The 27317-nt window shown below is 36.2% G+C and overlaps 1 protein-coding gene across 4 annotated transcripts in view; it reads left to right on the top strand.

Moving 5' to 3' along the window:
* Positions 1 to 27317, top strand: part of BANK1 (B cell scaffold protein with ankyrin repeats 1) — a 382399-nt gene that overhangs the window by 315388 nt on the left and 39694 nt on the right. For all 4 annotated transcript variants that reach the window (XM_074343227.1, XM_074343221.1, XM_074343233.1 and 1 more), the window contains exons 8-9: positions 22918 to 22996; positions 26320 to 26625. In XM_074343227.1, coding sequence (XP_074199328.1) covers positions 22918 to 22996; positions 26320 to 26625 — 385 coding nt within the window. The remainder of the gene's footprint in view (positions 1 to 22917; positions 22997 to 26319; positions 26626 to 27317) is intronic.

Raw genomic sequence — 27317 nt, 5'->3', positions numbered from 1 at the left:
GCACATGTTCTCTTCTATTTATTTCTAAATACTTGATATTTTGATGGCATTTAAATGATGTCTTTAAATTTTTTTGTTTTCTAATTCTTTATCAATGACATATAGAAATGCAATTGATTTTAATATCAATTTTTGTCCAGTAATGTTCTAAGCATTCTTAGTAAGCTCAGGTTTTTTTTTCCTTTTTCTTGCCTTATTTTGCTATGGTCACCAGACAATCTTGAATGAAACAGTGATAGCAAGAAGACTTGTTTGTGCCATTGTATTTCAAAATTAACTATGATGTTTTCTATAGGGTTTTCATTAGTGTTGATATCTTTTATTAGTTTATAACCATTTCCTTCTAGTCCTAATTTGCTAAGCAAAGGTATTTCTTTTAAGGTTAGATTCATTTAAAATATAGAAACCAGTGTTTATATTTTGATAAATAAATTCATCCAATGGCAGAAAGTTCTTACTACAAATTACCTAGGCTCTTGATAGCTTACTTACACATGTATTTTGAGGTTTACATAATCTTGTTTTAAATAACAGTCTTCCAAGAATGTATATGAATCACTCACTAAATATTCTCTGTAGTTAAAGCGAAGCTCCAAATGGATCATTTAACTGTGTCTACCACTGACAAATAGAAAATAACAACTTCTAATAATATCCTTATTCCATTTACCAACTAAAAAGAACTGCATCATGAAAGAATCTTGGAATTCTTTGGTTCCCATTTAGAATATTCACAGCAGTGGCTTGCCAAGGCTGAAGTTTCCTAATGAAGTTAACACAAAAGACTGTGAATACATTGTATTCCAGATTTGGAAAGGAACGAAATCTTACCTAGTTCAAGTTGCACTCCCCCTCTTTCAGAGAAGATAGATATCAGTGAAGCATTGATGCTTCAATTTTTAAACTCCTTGGACATATATGAATTCTTCCAAAATAACTCTTCTTTACTAGAGTTTATATTTGTTCATTTATTTATTATTTAGTCATTTAGGAAATATCTGTCAAAAACCTACTGTGTATTAGGGATTGTGCTCTGGGACACAACAGTGAGCATGATGTTATGTTAACGTTAAGCAGTTTACACTTCCGTGTGTGAAATCAACAGATACATAAACAACTACCGCACAGAACAAGGGCTGCTGTAAAACTGAATAAGGACTGTTGTGGGACCCAAAGGAGACTTAATATCTGTCTCGGTGAAGAAGAAAAGGTTTTTTAATTTCCTGAGACACCTGAAGAATAAATAGGAGTCAGACAGACAAAATAAGCGAGACAGGCCATTTATATAGAGGGAGTAGAATGTACAGGGACCCAAAAGTGAAAGAAGGAATAGTATTTTTAGGGAAATTACTCCTGTAATCTGAGGCTTAGACAAGTAGAAATAGAGATAAGCCTGGATTAATGAACGACTTTACAAATTGGGTAATCATAGAATGTATTATCCAAACTAGTACACTTTTGAAAGTGTATGAGATGATATTAATAATTATGCCATAAATAAATGAACTGGGAATTTCAACAGATTGGAACTGTTCCAGGCAAGCCAAGACATATGGCCTTCCTTATAAGCGATGTAAGTTCTCTTCTTTATCCCAAGGCTATTGAAGAACCTAGAAGGATCTCAAGTAAGAGGGTAGGAGAGTGTCATAAATATTCATTTGACAAGACTCGCTCTTTCTTTAGTGTGGATTACTGTGGGTCAGGGAAATGGCGAAGAGGAACAGATACATGTGTTGCAATAATTCAGGTAAACGATGAGGTTGCTTCTGGCTATAATTATGGTGATGGTAAAAAAAAAAAGTGATAAATTTTGTAGATATTTAGGCAGTAAAATTAACAGGATTTTCTGATTGAGTGTTTGAAGGATTTGGCAGTGAAAGAGAAAGTCGGAAACACCAAGCACAATGTCCATGTTTCTGCCCTGTGCAAATGGACTGGACCATACCAGGGGGGCAGCCACTGAAGATACTGTTTATAAGGCCCTGCACTGTGTTGTGTGTATAAATGTTTGTGGACCAGGGTGGTTGGAGAAGAGTCTTGTTCCAAAATGTCAGACTAAGCCCTAAATGACCTTCTGAGCTGTCCCAGTAGATGTCTGCAGTTGATGCTGGAACAGAAAGACCAAAACCAGTAGGTGGAATGCACAGCCCATGAAGGACACCAAACAAAGGCACACAGGAGTCAAGGGGTGTGTGAGCACAGGCTGACTTCTAGATATCAAAGGAGCAACCCTGAAGTCTGTGTGAATAAGGCAGCATATGCATCCCCTAGGCACAGACAAAGGAGAGGTCACATAATCTGTCCAAGATGGAGAGATCTTGGACAATGTGTAGTGAAGTCCCTTAAAAGAAACCCAAGGTTTTTCCTTTGTCACCCCTTCCTCTCTTAAAGGCTTCTGATAGTATGGAGGTACAAGGTGAGAGAACAGGCTTTAAGAAACCATAGCAAAAGAAAGAATGCTAGGTCAGAGTGTGGATGGCAGTCAACCACAGATGATCACTGTCAGTCTCCAGGGAGGAGGGGACAGACTATAAAGAATTAAAGATCATAAACAGAAGAACTGTGGCCGAAGTAGCTCAGAAGCCAGGACCTGGGAGGGTAAAAGGGGACCTGGGATAAAAACTGGGACACATTCCTCATGAAATCAAACCAAGTGACAGGGCGCCACTGCCTGAGTCTACCACAGAGCTCTGGAAGCAGCGTTTGGAAGCTGAATGCTGTTATCTGAGTGATGAATACAGGACATCAAGAGAAGAGCCCCTTGCTTAATTCCTTTGTTTGCTCTCCAGCCCATCTCTCTGAAGTCCTGCTCTTCAGAGCAGAAATATGGCATTTGGGCTGCCGATCTCCCAACTCCTCCTTTTTTTTTTTGGCTTCACATCTTATAAAGATGTGGGCAATGCCAGCAGCATTCAACCTTTCCAAAATCCTTTCTCAATTCATTTCCTGTTGCACTTCTGCTTTTTCCATATGGACAGTCCTATCCTGCTTCTTTGTTCAGAACTTTACATCTTTCATGCATATGATCTTACTTGATAAGCCACGCAGTGGTTAAGAGACCTGACTCTGCTAGCCAAAAGACTTAGTTTTTAAATCCCATTCCAGTACTTAACATTTGATCTTGGGCTGGTTACTTAATCTCTCAGCAACTTGATTTCTTCCTCTATGAAAAAAAAGGAGGTAAAAATAGTACCTAAGAAACTGAACGATTTTAAGGCTACAAGTGATGACGTATGAAAACCACATAGTACAGTGCCTACCACATAATATAGATTCAGAAATATTAGCATTTCTTATAACTGTTGTCAACCTTGCAATCTTATGTGATAGACAATATTAGTCCAAATACATATTTTTACAATATATATGTAGACACACACACACATACACATGAAGAGACTCTTAAAGGTTAAATGTTCAAGGTTATACATCCCTAACTTCAGTACACAATCCTTGACCTTAGGTTCAGTATCTCACTGGGCAAACATGAACACGACACTCACAGCAGTTTCAGGGAAAGTGTTCAGACCTTCCTTCAGAATTCAACCATAGGGTGTAACCCTGCTAACACTGGCCATGCTCTTTCTTTTATTAGCTGAGGTGGGCAGAGCAGTGGGCCCTTTCTTGTTACCCAAGTTATTTTCAAGTTGTTTTATTTGCCATCTCTTCCTAAAAATTGGAAGGGACACAGTTGACCAGTTATGCGTTTGTGTATGTATTGTCCTGGCTATACATTGTCGCGTAACAAACTAGCCCAAAACTTGATTAAGACCATAACGATGATTGATTTTGCTCGTAAGTCTGCCATTTGCGCAAGGCTCAGTAGGGAAAGTTCATCTTCACTATAAATGACTTCAGTTAGAATAGCTTAAAAGAGGGTTGGAGTAAACGCTTTGAAAAAAGGCTCACTCACACGTCTGGCAATTGGCACTCTGGACTGAGAGCTCAGCTGGGGGTATGAACTGAGGTCTGTTCCTCTCCACGGGGGTGAGGATCTCCACGTTTCCCAGATTACCTCGTAGCCTGGTCACTGGGTTTATGCGTGAACATCCTCAGAGAAGGCCAGGCAGGAGCGGGGGCACTTTCATGGCCCAGCTTCAGAAGTCACACAGAGGCACTTCTGTGCCACTGTTCCCTTGAGGAAGTCACAAAGGCCCACCCCCTTTTTCAGGAGAGAAAATATAAACACTCGGCGAGTCGCAAGGTCCTGCAAGAGCATGTGAAATGGGAAAAATGGAGGAATATGTATGTGCAGACACACACATAGAAATGTGCACTTACGTGTATATCTTCATTGTCAGGTATATACACATATATGCTTTTGTATTAATGTGTATATATTTCATATTCAAGTATATATTTCATATTCAAATATATATGCTCATGGTCATATATATACATATATATGAAGTATTTGAGCTACGTAAATAACAATCCCACTCTGACACTACCTCTGTCCCTTTTTAAAAATACTTATATATTTATTTGTTTATTATTTGTCTGGCCTCTGCTTGAATAAATTTCCACAGAAGCGGGAACATTATAATATTTCATTTACTGCTGTATCTTTGTTACTCAGACTACTGCCTGGCACATAGTAGGCACTCAGTTTATTTGTTGAATAGATACTGCCTCCAACGTATAGGGCCAAAAATTCACCAGCACAGATGCTAGCTCTCAGGTTAGCCACTGAGACATCTGTTAAAAAAAATAGGTTGGTGGCACTCTCTTCCGTAGATAGTGAACTTGGCACATGAAGGAGAAAGGATGTGACTGAAGCTCCTGACACCTGCACGTGCAATCCTGTGGAAATACAATTCTCTATCCACTCTTTCTGCATTTTAATTCTCTTTCACCAGCCATTGCTAGAAGCTTCAGTAGAAGCATTTTTTTGGATGGCAGCTGTGAAGTATTAAGAAAAACGCAGTGACAGATATAAGGATTTTGTTTGGCTTCCACAAGATGCAATTCGTGAAGGCTCGTAAAGTCATGCTTAATAAGTTGCCTGTTTTGCCTTGAGGTGTTTTCAGTAGCTCATAACAGTATTTATTTCAGAAAGTGTATCTTTTGGCACATGAAGGGTCAAGTGAAAATAATGTGAAAAGATCTTGTTTGGCTTTAGAAAAATTAAAGCCCCCAAAGCCTGGAAAGCAATAAAAGATTATTACGTGCCTTTTGTCAGATATGAGATACATTATAATGAACCCCTTACAACAAGTACCTCTACAGCTTTAGTTGTAAACACTTACATCAGCTGCTAATTGTGGTCCCAGCCACTGACACTATGATGTGCACCCTCTGTAGGCATTTTGGTTGTGAGGAAACACTATCTAATAGTTGAAGTCAGGAAACAAATAGTGAATTCATGAATTCCATAATGTTTCTCTGGTACAGCATTTTTAAAAATCTTAAATTTGTATTTAAAGTGTAAAAAGAATAACATAAAATGCTAAAATATGATATTCAACACTATTGGAGAATGTCAAATGTCTCTTTACTCAAAATCTCAAAAGATGTCATTAAATAGATTTTATTAACCCCCCAAAGAAGCTTTCATATGAGCACTGCAAGGTAGCAGTAATTTAGGAATTTCTCTTAATTTTTTCCCCTTACCGTCAACATCAGCATGACCACATATAACCATATGATATGTGACCCAGACACATTCATAGAATAAATGCATATGTAGAGAAGGTACCACTTATTAACCAACATTTGAACATGATCTTTTAGAGCATTTTTAAGAAGTGGTTATGGATTTGAATTATCACTTCCAAAAATTCTGTGAGCTGGCAGATAAAGAGAGATGTGAACCTAATTCCCCACACTTTATTCTAGTGGACGTGGTGTCGGAGAATAGCTAAGAACAATGGAAAGATCTGATTAGCACAGTGCTAGATTTTGCCGCGTATGGTAAATAGACACCTTTGGTTGAAACATCAGTAAAGGAGTTCACGACTAATATTGTCAGCATCGTCATCATGGGAGGTAACATTTATTGAGTACTTTATAACATGCTGTGAACATACTAAATGCTGTCTTTATTGTGTATACTAATGCATTTATTCATCACAGCATTCCTCTGAGGCAGGTGCTATTAGTAGCCCATTTTACAGATGAGCAAATCGAAGGACAGGGAAGTTAAGTTTTGACCAATATCACGGACTAATAGAAGGTGCAGACAGGATTTGAACTTAGTTGTTGGCTCCTGAGTTCATGCTCCTAACCACATTGCTCTGTTGCTTCAAGAAGGCACAGCACTGCCTCTAAAGAAGAATGTAAAATTCTAATTTAAAAAGTGACATGACCGTGAAAATTTGGAATGCCGTCAGAAATTGGGGTACAGGAACTAAACTGCAGTTTCAGAATTTGGCACATGCTGTCACATTGCACCTGCACATGGGGTGGCTTTTCCCCCATTGCTCAATAGTTTTTGTTCATCTATGACAAGAATTAGCTCATCTTGAAACAACCAAAGTAGTAGGTACTTGATTTATAGATGAAAACTAGCTCTGAGAAAGAACAAATAACTTGTTTATAGTCAACAGTTACGAACCACTTTGAATTTAGGTCATCTCACTCCAAATCTGTGCTTGTAATCACCATCCTCGTGGGCCTCCCTCCTGGATGCACAGTGGAATCCTCAGCAGAGCAGTTAGTAAATGCTGTTGGCTAGGTTTCACCTCTAAATATTCTAATTCGTTGGTCTTGGGTGGGACCTGGGAATAGGTAGTTTTTGAAAGCTCCCCCCATGAATTTAATAGGCATCTACAGCCAAGATCACTACACTGTCTGACACCGTTCCTCATCTTAAAGTTATCTTTGGTCTCAACCTCCTAAAATCCAATAATCTAGATTATTCTATCCAGGATGCAGAACACTTATGTGGTTGAAAATCTCCTGTGCTTTCTTGTATGGGTTTTATCATATTAGACATGGACATTAGATGTGAAATGGAATTCTTTGCCCAGTCACATATAAAGAGGTGGTTCTGTGTAGGATGTCATAATTTTAAATTCAGTTTTTTTCCTGATCTTTCTGACAGGTAATCTTTCCATAACATATGATCTATTTAAATTGGCTTCTTAACTGTATTTTTATCTTTAGTACATCTGGCCCACACATTTTTAGTTAGTGCAGCTCTGATTCACAAAAGGATAACATGGGGCCACCTGAATCACGCTGCATTACATTGGCTAAAGAAAATGTCTCATCAAACTGCAGTTGTAGATGGCGGTAAAGATTTGTTAACTCATTATATAAAAGCCCATCTTTCTGTGGTTTGTATTTATCTCTTTAAAAGTGAAAGGAAAAGAAGAAAAAAAACAACATTGAGCTCATGGGCAAGTTTGAAAAAGAATAAGTTAATTTAAGGATGAAGAAATATAATCCCTAAGATATGATACCTAGCATCTGGATTAGCATGTGTTAAGTATTTTATGAAATAGAAATTCATATCTGGACAGCTTATTTGACCAGAGAAAAGTAATTGGGACAGACAAGCACAAATCCAACATCTCTGTTTAAACAAATGACCCGTCTATGGGCTTTGCTCTGGAAGGGCTGATCATGATTGCAGAGGCTGTCAAACAGAAGTGGGTACTGTGTTCCAGAGACAGCTCAGTGCTGAAAAGGCTAAGTGCATTGACTTATCTTTGAAATGTTGGCTAAAGATTCAGGAAGTAAGAAAGCAAGCATGGACATAACAGTTTCTATGGCAATGGGGGCCAAGGAAGCAAGGTAATCTGAATCTATAATTTTAAATTAATTTTAATCTTCCTGTCACAAAACAAATGTAACTGTAATGTATGGAATTTTACTTTTATATCTCATTTTATTATCCTTATCAAAAGAGGTGAAGTCAACCTGATGAAATTATTTCTCTTCTAAAAACAATAACATTTTATGGAAAATTCAGTTGCTGATAAGTAAATAGAAAATAAAATACAGACTTTTCTCTCATCAGGAATATTCAGTTATCTTTTAATGACCTTGAAGTCACTGAGGTAATCTTTCATCCTGAACTGTATCACAGAATTTTAATGGATTGCTAGGTTTTATTTTAGATTAACTCCATAATTTTCTTTTGTTCACATTCTCTAGAAAGTAGACTATTAGTCAAAGATAGAGGATGTGAATTGCAAATTCATTTTACCACCAACATGAATTTTTAAACCTTCACTGTCATTTATAGACTAGAACTTTGACCTGTAGTCAGACATGATTCCTTCATTGAGTAAAAAGTTTTGTATCCAAATATCTACTATTTTTCCTAGGTCCCTTTCAATGTCATCTGCACCTGGTTCAAACAGTTTTAAGAAAAAGCACCATGTTGCAGTGTAAGGAACACTGGACTTGGATCCACAAGATACAAACCTCAAAGCCCTGGGTTATCCTGGATTTGAATCTCTGCTTTATATACTGTGAGCTTTGGACAAGCCACTGTCTCTTTGTCTATCTTCATTTCAGACTTCCCCTGCCTGGCTGGCAGGGTTGATATGAGGGTGGTGATAGGTGTGAAACTACTTTGAAAACCGTTAATTACTTTATAAGCGTAGAGAACTGTAGTCAACAGCTTCTTATGTCACGGAATCTGTTTCTCATTATTTGGCAGCAGGACAGAGGAAAATGCTTCTAACCGCGTATCACGTGTATCTCAGAAAGGAATTGTGGATAAAACCCTGATTAGAAGAAACTGGCTTCATCTAGTGACCCTGAACAATCATTTAAAAATTTCCCTGCCCCTGTGATCCCATTTGTGATCTGAGTGCAGTAACAGGTAACTGTGTACATTCCTCGAAGTGGGTTTAGAAGGAGTAAGAACCACACACACTGTAGTTCTGTGCTGCCGAGACACAGCCCATTAAGTTATCAAGTGATACCACTGCGAAACCCATATGTTCTTACTTGTAACATTTTCATCTTAGAACAGTTTTTTTTTTTCCTGAAAGACTGGGCCTAAAGCAAGATTCTCTGATTATAACATATCTCCATTCATCCCGTTTTTTATTTCTCAGAACATAAGAAACGTTTATAAGATATTTTCACTATATTTGTATCCAAGCCAAACATAAAAACATAGCTGTCTTCTGTGTCTCAAAGACAGCAGAGAAAATGAACAGGGAAGCCTGGAGTCACCTTTGCTGAATCTCACCTGTTTCCTCTGGCCCCCGCCCCCACTACCCCCATGGCACTCCTGTGTCGGCATCCACAGAGCTATGATATGGATCTATGATGTTTTGTGTGTGCTTTCCAACGCCATTATTAACATTTTGCCCATCTCTTCTTTGGGGACTAAGAGTGGGCTTTCTGTTTCTTCACGACTCAGACGATCGCCAAGACAGCGGTCAGTGTGTGTTGACAGCCTGGCTCCAGCCACCTCATCTGGGGCCGGAAATATTGAGGAGACAGAACTGGGCAACGACAGGGTCTGTGTACCCCATAATCAGACATCCCTTGCCTCTACCCTCTAGTCAAGCTGGACGATCCAGTGTTTCCCAAACGCAGCCTCCTCTTTTTCACATCCGCATTTAATTATATCACTGTGACTGCCCAGGATGCCCCGCCCCCGCTTTTGTCATCTTTCACAGATGTCTCCAGTGCCAGTCACCACCCTGATATCTGTGCGTTTCTTGCATATTTTTGTTACCTCTCTCTCTTGAGCCTCTGGGGCTCTTGATTGATAGCACTGTTAGGTGACTTGACACATCCTTTCTTGTATACACTTGTTTACCTATTTTCCTATTGTTTGAACCCTCTACTGAGAGACATTAGCTGTGTAACCCTGGACGACTTATCTGACCCCACTATAACATTTCTCTTGACTCATTAAATGATAATTACAGTAGTAAACCTATCTCATAAAATTGTTTTGAGGGTAAAGTAAATCAATGTAAGTGCAGAACTCAGACCATTGTCTGGTACATTGTAAATGTTGTGTAAGTTATTATTCTTAATAGTACTATTACACCTATCGTATGTATTATAAATATGTCTGTGGATGGATGTCTGTGTTTTTGAAAAGAAACTTAACTTATCCTTCATCATATTCCCATTATCTAATCTAGTTTCTGATATTTAGTAAGTTCTAAATAAATGTTTTTAAATACGTAAATAAAAAAATAAAGCCTGATTGCCATTGTTGCAATTCTCTAGAGACTGCATTTTGCCTAAACCGAGTTGACATTGCTTTAGTTTGATGAATTTTAAGCAATTCAGTGTTTTGGTGAGGAACAAATCTTTATAAAACTTTAAAATGTCCTCAAACACAGGGTATAATATTTAATTTTTTATTCATTCACTTAGCTCAGCTGTTAATACATGCAAATCTCAGATAAAGTAACTCAATCTTTATCTTACTATTTTAATTACATGATCCACAACAATGTAAAATGGTTCAACTATCTAAACAGAATGCTAACATGTAATGCTAGAAATCTAGTTGACCTAGTGATTCAATCATTACGTTTGTATGTGCTAAGTCATTGTTGGTTCCTATAGATTGTTATCCTAAACCAATTTCAGAGGCACTTGCTGACAAAATGAATAACATTAAATCCACTATCCATTTGCATATGAATTTCTTTTTAATTTTTAATAGGCTTTATTTGTTAGAGCAGTTTTTGGTTTACAACAAAATTAAGAGAAAGGTACTGAAATTTCCCACGTACTTCCTACTCCTACATACATGTACTCTCCCCCTTTATCAACATCACTTGCCAGAATGGCACTTCTTTTTTTAACAAGGATGAACCTATTTTGACATATAATAAACACCCAAAGCCTATAGTTTACCTTAGGGTTCACTCTTGGTGTTGTACATTCTATGGGTTTAGATAAAAGTGTAATGAACTATATCCAAGATTATACCATTATATCAAGTTTTTCATTGCCTTAAAAATCTCTGTGCTCTAATTATTCATCTTTCTCCCAACTCCACCCTTGGCAACGACTGATCTTCGTATTGTCAAATAGTTGGAATCATACAGAATCAGCCTTTTCAGATTGGCTTCTATCTGTAATATGCACTTAAGCTTCCTCCATGTCTTTTCATGGCTTGATATCTCATGTCTTCTTAGCACTGAATAATATTCTATTATGTGAATGCATCATGTTTTATTTATTCATTCACCTACTGAAGGACATCTTGGTTGCTTCCAACTTTTGGCAATTATGAATAAAACTGCTGTAAACATCATGTGCAGGTTTTTGTGTGGACGTAAGTTTTCAGCTTCTTTGTGTAAATACTAAGGAGTGAGATTCCTGGACTGTATGGTAAGAGTATGTTTAGTTTTGTAAGAAACTGCCAAACTGTCTTCCAAAGTGGCTGCACCATTTTGCATTCCCATCAGCAAAGATAGAATTCTTGTTTCTCCACATCATTGTCAGCATTTGGTGTTGTCAGTGTTCCAGATTTTGGCCATCCTAATAGGTACATAGTATTATCTCATTGTTTTTTTTAAAATTTTCATTTCCTTGAAAACATGGAAAATATGTGGAGCATCTTTTCATGTGCCTGTTTGCCACCTGTGTATCTTCTTTGGTGAGGTGTCTCTTAAGGTCTTTTGCCCATTTAGTCAGTTTATTTTCTTACTGTCAAATTTTAAGAGTGCTTTATATATTTTGGATAACAGTCTTTTATCAAATGTGTCATTTGCAAATATTTTCTCCTAGTCTGTGGCTTATCTTCTGTTTCTCTTGATGTTGTCCTTTGCAAAGCAGAAGTTTTTAATATTAATGAAGTTCAAATTATCAACTATTTCTTTCATAGATCATGCCTTTGGTGTTATACCTAAAATGGCATCACCATACCCAAGATCATCTAGGTTTTTCCTGTTACCTTCTATGAGTTTTATAATTTTGCATTTTACATTAAGGTCTGTGATCCATTTTGGGTTAACTTTTGTGAAAGGCATAAAAGACTGTGTCTAGATTTACTTTTTGCACGTGGATAACCCTGTTGTTCTGGCACCATTGGTTGAAGGGACTCTCTTTGCTCCATCGTATTGCTTTTGTTGCTTTGTCAAAGATGAGTTAATCATATTCACAGAGGAATTTCTTTTTTAATTTAAGGAGGCTATTTTACATTTTATAGATCCTATTGTGAATTGTTTTTTCAGTCAAATGCCATGGCCTGCTATTTGGAGATGAAGAGCTGTCTACATTTAGAACTAGAAAAATCTTTCTCAAAAGCTGTGTAAAGCTGAAGAGAAATTGCCTTAGACAAATTTATCTAAACTTCCTGTAAGATTACACACTCCTGGAGTTATTTCCAGATGAAAATGGATATTAGACACACCCTGATTTCCATTAGACTAGCCCTGATTTCCTTCAGGCTATGAATATGAAGATTAGGAATTATTTTCACAAGCAGCTGGAATCTGCCAAAGAAATCACTTGAAGCTTGAAAATGCTAAGCTACTACCTCACAAGACAGTTTGCAATTCTCAGTGGCAGAATGACGTGGGATGAGGCTCTTTTTACAGTAATTATAGAACAGAATGAGCTGCACCCTCGATGTTGGGGCCCTCACCAAATAAAATTTATTCCATTATTACACGTTAAAAGCTTTCAGATTTCTGGGCTAAAGAAAATGATGTTTTTTTCCCAAAATGAATTGACTGGTTTTATTGATTCTCTTCTATTTTGATTTTACATACTGGTATGGGGGAGTATGTTTCTTTAACATGTAACAATGTTGTTTCTTCTACCACAAAAGTTTTCCACTTTGTTTTACCTTAAATGCACTGCAAATTTACTTTCAACAAGTTTCTATTATCAACTCATCAAATCTATTCTACTACAGTGTTTGGTTGTTTTGGGTACATAAAAATGCATTTTTTTTCGAATGTTCCTTAAATAGATCTATATGTGGATAAGACCAAAACGTGTATATCCTGTCAAGATACTCATCAAAATGAAGTGTAATGTTAAAGGCCTTCTAATAACTTATTTGAATGGAATCTAGTTAATTGAGTTGAGGTGAAAATGGCTTTTAATAAGCAAAATTATTTGTTGAGGATACGTGTGTGTCCCGAGTTTCTACGATTATGAGATAGCGTTCTGCCACTAAATGATATTCAGTGTTGCTAGTTGAATTCCACAATTTAAATGTAAAATTATAAAATGAGAATACTTAGAGTATTATGGTGTCTTTCAGTGTATCAAAAATAATATCAAATCCATAGATATAAAATAAATATTTAAATACTTTTATCTCTAGTGACTTTTACCCATAGGAACAACCTCTTCCAAATCATTACCTCCCTTCAAATCGAAGGTCTGAGGCTAGAAATTTTATTTGCTATCCTACCATGTCTTCATTAATATATGATCCACCTTTTCTGACTATTGATCTTTCATGCTTTAAACGCGCTGATCAATAGAATAGACTCTTCTAATTCCGTATTTAAAAGCTAGAGATTATTCCAACCATAAAAATACCTGTTGGAAATAGGTTTGCAACAGTATAAGCTTTAGGAATCATTCTATTTAATTTGTCAAAAAAACTCATTTTCTGATAGTAATAATATAAACTTAGAGGGTCTTTTGTCTCACTTGTCAAATAACACTTACTATCTAACAACTGCAGAGTATAATATTTGTGGGAAATTGCTGGGTCTCTAAGTGGTGTTTTGTTTGCTTCTGGTTCAGATTTCGGAAACCACCTGCTTTTCTGTTTTTAGATAAATGACATATCTAACAACTGTGATGATGACAGGGCTAACCTTTTATTACTTGGGTTGGATTTTTCCCATTTAGTTCTTTTTGACCCTCACTCAAATTATCAAAGGCTCAAAAAAAGAAAAAAAAAGTTTCTCTTACTAATAGTCAACATAAATGTAAACCTGGCTACCTCTTCACTAACTCCAATCTGCCAACTTGAAAACATGCAAATCCATCCATTATTTAGTTTCTGTTTAGTTTTATTCCAAATGAAAGCATGATTCTTAAATTTGGATTTAATTGGAGTATTCAGAACAGCATAATGTTTTACACCTTTGAGATAGTGGTAGTTTGTGTTTCCTGTAGAGAATTTTACCTTTTTTAACTTATGATTTTGAAACTAAAACTGATTTCAAGATTTTATGTATTTACCTTTTTTATAATGTACTCCTTTTACCTTTTTTATTGAAGTATAGTCAGTTGCAATGTGTCAATTTCTAGTATACATCATAATGTCCCAGTCATATATATGTATACATATATATACACACATATATATTTGTTTTCATATTCTTTTTCATTAAAGGTTATTATAAGATATTGAATATAGTTCCCTATGCTATACAGAAGAAATTTATTTTTTAATTTATTTTTATATGTAGTAGTTAATATCTGCAAATCTCAAACGCCCAAATTTATCCCTTCCCACTCCCTTTTGCCCAGTAACCACAAGATTGTTTACTATGTCTGCAAGTCTGTTCCTGTTTCGTAGATGAGTTCATAGTGTCCTCTTTTTCTCTTTTTTTTAGATTTCACAAATGAATGATATCATGTGGTATTTTTCTTTCTCTTTCTGTCTTACTTCACGGAGAATGGCAATCTCTAAGTCCATCCATGTTGCTACAAATGGCATTATTTTATTCTTCTTTATGGCTGAGTAGTATTCCATTGTATAAATAAACCACAACTTCTTTATCCAGTCATCTGTCAGTGGACATTTAGGTTGCTTACATGTCTTGGCTATTGGATATAGTGCTGCTGTGAAAAAAGGGGTGCATGTATCTTTTTGAATTAGAGTTCCCTCCAGATACATGCCCAGGAGTGGGATTGCTGGATCACATGGCAAGTCTATTTTTAGTCTTTTGAGGAATCTCCATACTGTTTTCCACAGTGGCTACACCAAACTACATTCCCACCAGCGGTGTAGGAGGGTTCCCTTTTCTCCACACCCTCTCCAGCATTTATCATTTGTGGACTTTTGATTGATGGCCATTCTGACTGGTGTGAGGTGACATCTCATTGTAGTTTTGATTTGCATTTCTCTGATAATTAGCAGTATTGAGCATTTTTTCATGTGTTTATTTGCCATTTGTATGTCTTCCTTGGAGAATTGCCTGTTTAGGTCTTCTGCCCATTTTTGAATTGGGTTGTTTGTTTTTTTGTTAAGTTGTAAGAGCTGTTTATATATTCTGGAAATTAAACCTTTGCAAATATTTTCTCCCATTTGCAAATATTTTCTCCCATTCCATAGGTTGCCTTTTGTTCTGCTTATGGTTTCCTTTGCTGTGCAGAAGCTTGTAAGTTTAATTAGGTCCCATTTGTTTATTTTTGCTTTTATTTCTGTTGCCTGGGTAGACTGCCCTAGGAGAACCTTGCTAAGATTTAGGCCAGAAAGTGTCTTGCCTATGTTTTCTTCTAGGAAAAGCTTTACACTGGTATCTGGTACATGCTTTGGTTCTTGTTACAGAATAGAAAATCAGAGTTAGGGTAATGAACGCAGCAGTCATAGGCTCAGGGCCCATTAAAGCCAAGTTCTTCAGCTGGTCTTGACTCTTCACCTTCGTGCTTTATATCCCACCCATGGCCAATTTCTGCTTGCCTACTCTTGGTGTACCCAGGAAGAAGCACCCTTCTGAGTCAGCACTTGTTCTCCCTCACATCATTAGGCTGAAAGAAGGCAAACTAGTTTTAATACTAGTCTAAACAAGTCTTTGTTGTAATGTCAACATTGTAAAATGAAATAAAAGTCACTTGGGAATTAAACACTGTAGAATCATTTGAGAGACCCCTCTCCTCACCAAGCCCGTTGACATCCAGCTCTTAGGGTGCATTGCACATCATAGTCTATGGAAATGGTGCCCCAGGAGAATTTCAGCCTGCAGCTTACACAGCCATACCCAGAAGTCGTGCTTAATTTCCATTAGCTTAATTGGTCCAGTATTGATCGATCATCACATCTGTCTTGTGATTCCTCACACTTGAAAACAAATAACTTTTTAAAACATTGTAACCTACAGAGACTACTATTTGGAAGTCTTTATTTTTATTCTTTATATTCCAGCTTTAACACAACTGATCTTCATTCAAGCTTATAACTGAATATAAATTTTGACATAAACATAATTTAGTAATAAGAAAAATAGGGCAACATAAAAATTCATCCTGTAATAAAATAAAGATCTTAATGAAGATGATAGAGTTGAGTGGTTTCTATATGCCAAGCTCTGTACTAAGTACTTGTTACATATTTTCTTACATAATTTTCACAATAACCCTGAGAGGGAAGGTACTTTTATGCTTATTTTTACATGTAGAGAGAACGAGAGAGAAGACTATGCTTAAGCTCATGGAAGTAGTAAACAGAAGAGTAAGATTTGAAGCAAGATCTGTGTGACAATACTTCTGGACTCAAACTTTTAACCTGTATAACCTACATGCATTTATAGATGGGCTGTTCAACAGCAATATCAATCATCATCATCACCATTATCTGGAGATATTTCCAACACACTGTAATGGTAGTACAATAAGCAAATGTTGACTCCACTCTTCTATCAAAATTCACATGTCCTCCCAAAATTCAGCTGCTTCTTTGTTTGGGTAGCTTGTTCTTTGCCTTCTGCATATGATTTAATCAACCTTGCTTTTTGCTTATGCCATTCTCTTTACCAGGACAGCCACATCTTCCATCAGTTCATTTATTGTTTATTCATCCATTAGCTCAACAAGCACACATTAGTTGCTAAGGACTAGATTCAAGATTTACCTCTCAAATCCTACGCATTCGTCACATTATAGCTCTGGTTACTCCAGCCTAGAACGATTTCATTCCCCTTAATTCCTATTGCACTCTTGAGTCAAACCAAACACTTAAGGGACTACAATTATTTCATGCTTTGTACTTTTATATTCCTCACTAAATATCCTGGGAATATGTTACATGCTTTGTATTTTTGTATATCCCCTGGAAAATTGCCTAGCTTTCTGCACATAGAAAACATTTAGTAAATATTGAATGACCAAGGTTAGCAATAATTCTTCATACTTGAAAGTGTTAGGTGGCATGTCTAGACTACCTAGACTGCATGTTTTAGTAAAGTCACTAAAAACTCATTCTTCTTCAAGATGCTTTTGTTGAGTTCTGAATACCATTCTGAAGTTGAGGAAGATTAATTAAGAATGATTCTCTACCTTTGACCTTTGATTTGTGTGGTTAAATCCTCCTGTCACTGACATTTTTCTTCTCTATTCTCTCTTTTACTCCCTTCTTCCTGCTGTCTCTTCTCCATCTAAATTCATTTCTAAATGGTGGACACAAGCACCTAATGTGCAATTAATCTATTTTACTATTGCTTCATAGCAAACTTGTTTACAATCTTTTCAATTTTTAGAAAAGAATATTATAAAGTTTGATTAAATGTAATTTGTAGTTTAATGTTCAATTGCTTGTAGTAAGCACTTTTTTAATATCTTTATAACTTAATTTGGACTTTGTACTTAGTTATTCTTCAAGTCAATTCTATCAACCTGTTTTTACAGGTAAAAGTCTTGTTGACCAAATTAATAGTTTATTTGGCCATCATACAATTAACCACTTCTGTTTTCCTAAGTTGGTAAACTTCTTAACTTCATAAAGATATTGGAAGCTAACCATTTAATAGCCATATACCCAATCCAAATGTATTTTCAAGTATTACATGAAGCAATATAAAAGATACTCAAGATGTTATTATATCTTGGCTTTAAACTCTCATATCAAATTGCATAGAAAACGTGTTTTTAATCAGTGTACTCATCTTTAAGTGGCAAGAGTTGTTTGGAAGAGTGTCCTGAAAAAGAGCATTGTAGGCGTTAGTTAGAACCAGATATCATTGAGGAACAAAAACTTACATGGTCATATTTGACCCCTCTCCCACAGCCTTGGTCATTGAAGCCGTAAAAAAATTTTGTATAGCCCATCTCTTTGATATTTCTTAAATCAGCTCCATTAAATATTTTCTTTCACTGGTTCTCATTACCTTTTATCTTGATTATTAAAATAGCTCCCTTTCCCTCTTATCCGTTGTTGCCAGAATTATTTTTCTAAAATACAGGTGGGAACATGCTACCTCCCATTTCTTAGTAAATAATTACATACTCAAAAGCATTTAAAACTTTATAAAATAAAACCTTAACACACCACCACATTTTGTCATTCAGATTTATCCCGCCACTCAATCTAACCAAACCAACTGCGAACCATTCACCAAGTCTTTCTGCTGTTCCAGTCATGCTCACTCATCAGCCAAGGATTCGCTTCCTCCCTTACTTTACAGATTAAAACCATACTTATCCTGTAAGACTCAGCTTGAATACCACCTATTCTGAAATGTTCTCTTTTCCATCCACCCAGTGGAAATGTTTTCATGTTTCTTTCTATTTTTATAAAAGTTTGTTTCATTTTGCCTTGTCTGTATTCTTTTTCTTCTGCACTAATGGTAAAATATTTGAGGTATGGAATCATAAAATATTCATATTTGTGCATCTCACATGACACAATACAGTGTTTGGGTGTTTCACCGGTATCTTCATAGCCCTTACCTGCAATAAAGCTCTCTTTCACTGACATTTTTAATTCATTTTTTGAAAAACAAATCTTAAGCAGAGTTGTCCTATAACCTTTCCTCACATCATGGTTTCTGAAAGGAAACTCTGTATACATATTGCCTTCCATTCTTCACTCCCATTTTATTCTTCAATTCAACCCACTATGAATTCACACAATTGCACTGTAATTCCCCTCACTGGGATCACCAGTGACCTTGATTTTAAAAATTTACAATCTGTTTTCAGGGCTTTTCTTTTTCACCCTTGATGAAGCATTTAACATTGTGGTGTACTTGAAATTCTCTGCCTCAAGCCTTTTAGGCTGCTATGACAAAAACCATAAAATGAATGGCTTGGAAACAACAAACATGGAATATGAGGAAGTAGGTTATGATATTCATGCTGTTTCTTTCTCCTTTTCTGTGAACTTTCAAATGAATCTATTCCTTGTCCCCTTGGCACCTGTTTTTTTCACTTCACCAGATTGTTTTGTTGGTCCCAATTAGAAAACTGAATATCTCATTGTGTAGAATGAGATTTGTATCCTTCAACCACCTGGTGAAAGTGTCTTTTCATTGCTTAATTTTTGTAATACGATTCTGACTAAAAAAAGTAGAGCACATATCCTCAGGTTACTCTAGCAAAATTTTGCTTCATACTAAGGAAAATGTCCACATACCCCCACCCCAAAATGCAAGTTTAAGTACACCATGTCTATTTCATTCTTCCTCATTCCTCTCTCAATCAGAATTCCTATTTAATTTTTACATTCAAGATTCCAATTCCCATGGTATAAAAAGAAAATTTCATGAGAAATTATATGAATCTGCTTCTGGGCCATATTCCTAGGTAGCCTAAGGAGAAACAAATTCTCTTAAAAGATGTTATTAGAGCTAAGATATTATACTCCTACAGGATGCCTTTGAAAACAATTTGAGACTCCTATGTTTGCTGTTATTCATAGCTTCAGTATAACATTGTTCATTCTTAAAAGTTAGTAGGAAAAATCTTTATTATCTCAATTGGAATGTTATTCCAGATTCTGCATCCTAGTGCATTCATTTTGGGTACTAAATTAAAAAATTACAAGGTCAGTTTGTTATTCTGCAGACACACACACACACATACACACACACATATATCTTCTTGTTCTCATTCCACGACTGCCATGTGCTTTAAAGCTGGCAAATCATTTATACTCAACATTGTAGAAAGTTGGGCAAGAGTTGGGCTAATTACAGTATCTTCAGAATCTTGTTAAAATGTTTGGAAACCAACTGCCATGTGAAGATTGTTTTTATTCACCCCCTCAAAATCAGAATATTACGATTAATTTGTACAGTGCTAGATGCCAAAGCCATGTGGAGCTTTTTTTTTTTTAACATTTTTTTATTGATTTATAGTCATTTTACAATGTTGGAGCTTTTTATACCTCAGTCAATGAGAAGTCCTTTAATCTTCGATAATGAATGACTGTAATTTTATTAAACATTGTGTGGTGCAAGGACTATCTGTGGGATGGAATGTTACACTGAGCATGTTCAGCTAAGAGATTTTATTGTTTAAGCTGGATTTTTCATTTAGAGAAGTAGGAATCAAGGCAAGTGTCAAGATAATTTTTGAACCCAATCTTCTCACCAAAAACCAAATGAATAAAACTTTGTCCTAGTTATCCAATTATTTTTTTAATTATCCATTTCACCTGTAGAGACTGAGCTTATGATAATAAAACAAATAAAATATTATTTTCTAATCATTTTATTATTTTCCCCTCCCAATAAAAATGTGAAATTTTTGAGAGTATGGATTGTGTCTCTTTTTAAATTCTAACTTACTTACCTTGATTGCTAACAGAGTAGCAATAGCAGCGCATAGTAGACCAGCATAAGTATGTGATAAATTAGTGAAGAAAGTCAGACTCTGGCCCCACAAAAAGAATTAAATATCTTTTCCTCTTTGATTCTTCTCATCTGTATTAGCTTGTAAATTACAGGCGTGTTTTTAATAACAAAATCACACTGCCACACGTCAATCAGACAGAAAATGTATATTCTAGTTCTTTTCCTGTCACAGCAGAACTTCTAGAGGCACACAGTTCAGGAGAAATAAGTTAAATAATTATTGGCTCATTATTGAGGAATCTCCATCAAATCCACCTGGTCACTTTTCTTGCTTAAATGTAGATCTGTATTTTGTACGACGAAGGATAATCTGACTTATGCAGATCACTTTTATCGAGCACTTACTACGGTAGATATGCTGTGTGTTTTGCTTACGTGCTTCTCATCTAACCCTCCCAGCAAACTGATGGCATAGACATTACTATCCATATTTTGCGGGGTATAACATTGAAATTTAGAGTGAAGTCTCTTGCCCAGTGTCACACAGCTAATAAGTAATAGAACTATGACTTGTTCTTAGGTTGACTTAAGAATCTATTCTCTGTCCACTGTACCACACGGCAAAGTCTTAAAGTGATTGGATGTCGCAGTGTCACCATTCTTGTCTTCTAAGCCATCACTGATTTCACCAGACATTGTTAATATAGCACTAAATCTAACACATTTTTCCAAACTAAACATGATTGTAAGTGTAAAGAACTTTAGTAGGACACAATTATTTTTAGTGTAAATATGTCTAAAGATCCTTTCATTCCTGAGAAAACAATTACTTTCCACATAGCCTGGTTGTACCAAATATCAGCTTTACATAATAATTATGGAAGTCGTTAAATCAGTCAAATTTAGCTATTTTTTTAAATTTGGAAGCCACTTCCTTTGAGACATTTCTAGGCTTCCATGTCTGTACGAATGTCATAAAGCTTAAGTTATAACATAAAATTGAATCTATTACGTTTCAACCTCATTACGCACACACATACACACACACCCCTACACACTTGCCTACAGTCTCTTCACTAATTTACACTGATTTTGAGCTCATAGTGTCTAGTCTTATGAAGAGTATACTGGAGATTTTCACGTAATTCCTGAAATCTTTGAAAACCATTTCTTTTATTCAGGAATAACTTCTTTGATATATGATTTTAAGAGTATTATGGATTTTTTTAATGTATTCTTGATCTACCTTATGAAATATAGATGTCAGGCTAATTAAAAACAAAAAATGCCCATATAAACAATGCTTTTAATACCAAAGCATACAGTTATCAATCAACATGTCAGTCTCCCTAGTAAAGTTACATGATTTTTCACATTAGCATTTGATTGAGTCCACAAAGGGGAAAATATGGTTTAAAGAGAAAATGAGCTTCTGCATCAGCCTCACTGTAAAAATACTAAAGAGATTTTTATTTTCAAGATTCCAGTGGAAATCGAAGATTGTGCTGCTTCTCTGGATAAGATCAGTTTAAAAAAAAAAAAAAAGAGTAATGCCATTGGGCTCCCATTGGCCACAGTGGGTGATAAACTGAGTTGATGAAGTCAAGATGCAGCTCAGCTACGCTTGCATACCAAGGCTGTTATAAATTTAATAATGCTCTAATATGGATGCTTCTCATTTTTAAAGGGACATTCCAAATGCAGAGCAAATGGCTTAATCATTTCAATCAATTTTATTAAGAACAAAAGCATAAATCATTTGAATAATCACTTGAAGTTCACGGTAACAAAATGTGTCCTGTTTTAATGCAACCAAGCTCCGTCTCTTTCTCCCATTTCTTCTGTACAAACAGAAGTGTCACTGATGCTACTTCACTTTCCCTACGAGCTCCAGAACCTTCCACTACGTTAGACCCCATGTCTCCTTCAGAGGTCATAAGCGGAGACTAGCAGTTTCAGAGATAACAGGTTTCTGTGCTCTCTCAGTTTTTCTCCCTTCTAACTGCAGTGGAACTGATTTCAGAAGGACAAACAAATTCCCTTACTCAGTTTCCTTTTTCTCTTTAAAGATGGAAAATAAACCTCTTTACGGTTTCACTGTCTTTCACTGTATCACAGTCCTTGATAGAATTAAGAATATCTTTTGAACTGGTGAAAGATACAGGCATGTTCAAAGGAAGCAAAGCTTATGGTTTTTAAAAGAAATAGTTGTGTTCCTTTTTATTCAGGAGTTATGTATTGCAAAAATTTCATAACGATTGCTTTGAATCTTAAGGTAGTTGCAGAAAGTTCTGTTTTCCAATCTAGTCATAGCTTATTACAAATGTTCTATTGTTTCAGTTACACTTTTAATATTGTGTCATTGAACAATTTTAGATGGCACAAATATAATAGCTAAGATATGTAATATAATCAAAGTTTGAAAATTAAAACTTTAAAATTTATTCTTATTTCCACAGGTATTAACTTTCCATTTGGTATATGTAAAAATGCAGATTTATTAAGATTAATACATATCATTGAAAATTATGTTCATTTCTTTCAGATCCAAGAAGTTAGCAGAAATAAGGAGCAAGAACATGACTATGAAGAGGATGTTACCTCATCTTCCACATGTTCTCCCCGTAAGTGTTCATGTACGTTACGTACACATGCAACATTTGTATTAAGGTATATGTCACCGGTAAAGTAAAACCGAAGAGAACATGGAAAAGCATGGGGAGCTTGGAAAGATAATTTAACTGAATGACTTTTAGTGTATCATCCAGTAGAGATATTACTACATTATCTGGCTAATTTAAATACTTCTAATAAGTTTACTTAGTAATAAAACACCAGGAGTTTTTTTCCTACCCAACGAGAATACACAAGTCAGGTTGACATAAGAATTCTATTTCACAACTGTATTTTTAAGGTTTCTTTTGTTTGTTTTAAACAAAGTCACATACTTTTCAGACCTTAGTTTTCTCAGCGAGGCAATGGAAAGTTTGTACGAGGACTTTTTAAGGTCCCCCGCTGGCTGTAGCAGAATGTAATGCTATATTCTAGTGACTGAAGGCTAATTCCTAGTGTCCCTCCACGTACGTAACTCTGCCCGTCTTGCCGGGCCCCTCCAGTGTACAGCAGCTGGATCACCATCTTTGCCAGCAAGGCTGATACGCACCTCCCACTTCCAAATCTGAAAACCCTTATTCCTGCCTCTCCCAAATCTGCTCTTCTGCCGAGTTCCCCATCTCAGTAAATGAAGACTCCTTCCTTGCTCAACTCAGTCCAAACCTTGGAGTCATCCTTGGTTTTTTTTACAGCTATCCTATGTCCAATCTGTCAGATGGTACTGTGGACTCTACCCTCACAATACAGCCAGCATTCAGTCATTCCTCACCCTTTCGTTGTTATTTATCCCAGTCCATGCGGTCACCAGCTCTCCTCCGGGTTATTACAATAACGCAGTGACTCTCAGTGAAGCTCTGTTTTCTCAACAGATGGTATTTGTCAATGAATGGAGATTTTTGTTGTTGTTGTCATGATTTGAGAAGGGAGTTTTGCTAGAAATACTGCGTAATATCCTACAATGCACAGGACCTGTGCCATGAAACACACAGTTATCTGGTCCAAAATGCCAATAAGCACTGCTGCTAAGAAACCCTGCAACAGCTTCTCGTGCATTTGTCCCTAATATTCTGTGCTTCATGAAAGAACTAATCATGCTTCTGCTCCAAATTCTCCAGTACCTTTCCATCGTATTTGTAATCCTTACCATCGCCTAGAAGGCCCTACATCATCTTTTTTGGTCCTGTCTCTGACCACTCTCTTGGTTGTTCACGGCCACAGTGACAGCTCACACATCAAGCATGCTCTTGCCGCAGGTCGTTTGCACTTTTCACAGTGACCACCAGTTTTTCAAATGATGGGCTGACCTGCAAATCAAATATAATTAAACACAATGCTAACAGACTTTGACAAAATCAGTAAACTCTTCCAACATTATTGCAGAACACAAATAATGCTAATTATTAACATAATAAATTAATGCACTAAGTTTTAGTTATGCATTCTATTATCATTTTAATGATTTATTATCATTTTTAATGATAATGAGAGTGATGATAAAGGCTATCATTGATAATGACCATATATTCATTATGACATTTAATCTTCAGAAGTACTACCAATAATAAATAAGAAAGTATTATTTCAGGGTCTTTCAAAGAACAACCTCATTTCTACACACAGTTTGGACCTGGAACTGTCTCATATATGAAACTCTCTGGGACTGGACTCAGGCCTCTGATTCTTTCTTTGGATTGGGGGTGAAGCATGGAGCACCTTAAGTCAGCAGATTTCCATTGGTATCACCATTTCTATGAAGTTGGCTAAAACCCATCAGACTCTCCAGGACTGTCTTCCAGGTTTGGGAATATTTGATAGAGACCAAGGAGACTCTGCTGCTTAGATGGTGTTCACATAAAGCACAGACACTGAATACATAAAAACATAATGGTGGCTACAAGTAATTGCCGATGGCGTGAATGTTACTTTTTAAGTTAATGATCAATTCACCGAGACAGAAGTAGTAAGTCCCTTTGCCAGCCTGAGCAATGATTTCTTTTCAGCTACTCTGTCATCCACTCCGTAAACATATCTAGAGACCACTTTATTTCAGGATCCGTGTTTGGGGTTAGTTAGAGGCAGAAAGATGAATGAGATCTGTGCAGAGATCTGTGCAAGAATGAAAGGCCGTCTGCTCTGCCCAGGCTGGTAATTAAACAGTCTTGGTTTGCAGTTAGTAGTAGTAACTGGACCTTTCTTCTTTCTCACATGAAAAAAAGAAAAAAGGAGAGAGAGAAATTAAAAGTAAAATTCATGTAGAGATATGCAGAACCATCATGGGCATAATTTTCCCACATGACTAATTTTTCTCCCATTGCTAAAAAATGTCTACAGGGTAACTCTTTACTTAAAAAAACAATCCTCTCTCCTGTACTCTGACATTTGCCTTCTTTAGCTGTATTTTAGTTTGGCAACCCTTTAAAACAACATTTATTTGCTTTTCTATTGTACTCATGACAGAAATTCACATATTCCCGCCAATATAGAAATTCCAAAGTTCATTTTAAATTTCTGTAAATACTTTGTTTAGAACAGAATTTCTATAAAGAAAATATCAGCAAAAAAATTTTGAGATTTAAATTACTGCATTATAGTATATTTTTTCTATTTCCTTCCTGAGTGGTTAGAGAGCATTTACTGTGTACAGTGTAAGCACAAATCATGGAATCATGATTCTTAGAATGGAAGAAATTTGACTGAATCATTTGGTTAAGTTTCAAGATAGAATAGATTTTTTTGATGAGAGAACTGAGCCTTAAAAATATCTACTTTGGTGATTTGGATGCCTTTTCCATCAAAAATATTAACACTTTTCTGAAGTAATTTGTTCAAGAATTAAGATGTCATCTGTTGATAAATATATGTTAAAATAATAATGAAATAAGAATCACAGGTTCATTTTATTGCATTATTTACAAGCAAGTTAAGATTTTTGCTCCTTGTTGTTACCTTTTCCATCACTTACTTCTTACTTATTCGGTTAGTTATTACTGTTTTCTAATAAAAATATGCTAATGTGGTCATATCCTGAATCTGCTCATACGGTAATTCTAGAGACTCAGAATATTATTATATACGTAGTATTCTGGTATTACATATTATTATATATACGGGTGTGTCATAAACTGAAGTAGCAACATATAAAGGAGCTTTCATTTGATAAATATTTTAAAAGCTCAAGAACAGCCATTCACCAAAATCACGCATTTGTCAGCTTTCCCCTATATCAGATCGTAAAAGTTTGGTTACCATGCCCACCACTTCTGTACAAAATCACAAAATCTGCAGTGCCTCCAGATGCATTTAAATGACATCGCACAATCTTCGTCATCAACAGCCATGCAGACCCCAGCTCTTCACCGTGAAAGCTGGCAGATCTACAGGCCGAGGGCGGAAGGAGCCGAGGTGAATGAAACAGCAGAGGAAGAAAAAGAGAATGAATGGGGCACCGAGGCCGAGCACAGCCTATCAGAGCCTGACAGTGAGAGTGAGAACCAGTATGATGACTTGTACGTGTTCATTCCTGGAGACAACCCAGAAGATAGTTCACAAGAGCCCCCCGTGAGCAGCAGACCACCTCTCCCTCCGCCGCGACCTGCAGCCGCTGCCTTCCAACTGGAAAAACCTCCGTTCCCGTTACAAGGTAAGTTTAAGGTTAAAACGACAACAGCACTTTGACAGGCTCACATAGGAAACGGTGCAGCGGTGAACTTACACAGAGATCAGCCTTCATAGCCTGAGCAACTTTCCTCCTGGTCTTTTACAACTAGGGCCTGGGAAATCAAGTAAGAGATTCTGCCCACTGACTCCCGTCATTCCTTCCTTTCCTTTCCTTCCTTCCTTCCTTCCTTTCTTTTCTTTTCTTTCTTTCTTTCTTTCTTTTTCTTTCTTTCTTTCTTTCTTTCTTTCTTTCTTTCTTTCTTTCTTTCTTTCCTTCTTTCTTTCTTTCTCTTTCCTTCTTTCCTTCTTTCCTTTTATTTCCTTCCTTCCTTCCTCCCTTCCTTCCTCTCTTTTCTTTTCTTTCTTTCTTTTCTTTTCTTTTTTCTTTCTTTCTTTCCCTTTCTTTCTTTCCCTCTTTCCTCCTTCCTTTCTCTCTCTTCCTGTATCCTTTTCTTTCTTTTTTCTTCCAGAAAATAAGTCTCATTACAAAGCTCTATGTAAGTAACGAATAAAACCTTGGAAGGAATCTATAGTTCTTCACATAAAATGAACCTCAAGCATCGTGTGGAAAACTAAATGACAACTTTGTTTTTTAAAAAGTACTCTTAGTTTCCTGGCAAAAGAGAACCGCTGATGTGTTACAGATTTGCAAATGACCTTGGGCGCCTCACTCAG

Source organism: Camelus bactrianus, chromosome 2 (assembly GCF_048773025.1).
Source record: "Camelus bactrianus isolate YW-2024 breed Bactrian camel chromosome 2, ASM4877302v1, whole genome shotgun sequence".
Lineage (NCBI taxonomy): Eukaryota > Metazoa > Chordata > Mammalia > Artiodactyla > Camelidae > Camelus > Camelus bactrianus.
Note: the sequence above shows the minus strand (reverse complement) of the source record. Positions and strands in the feature narration are given on the sequence as shown.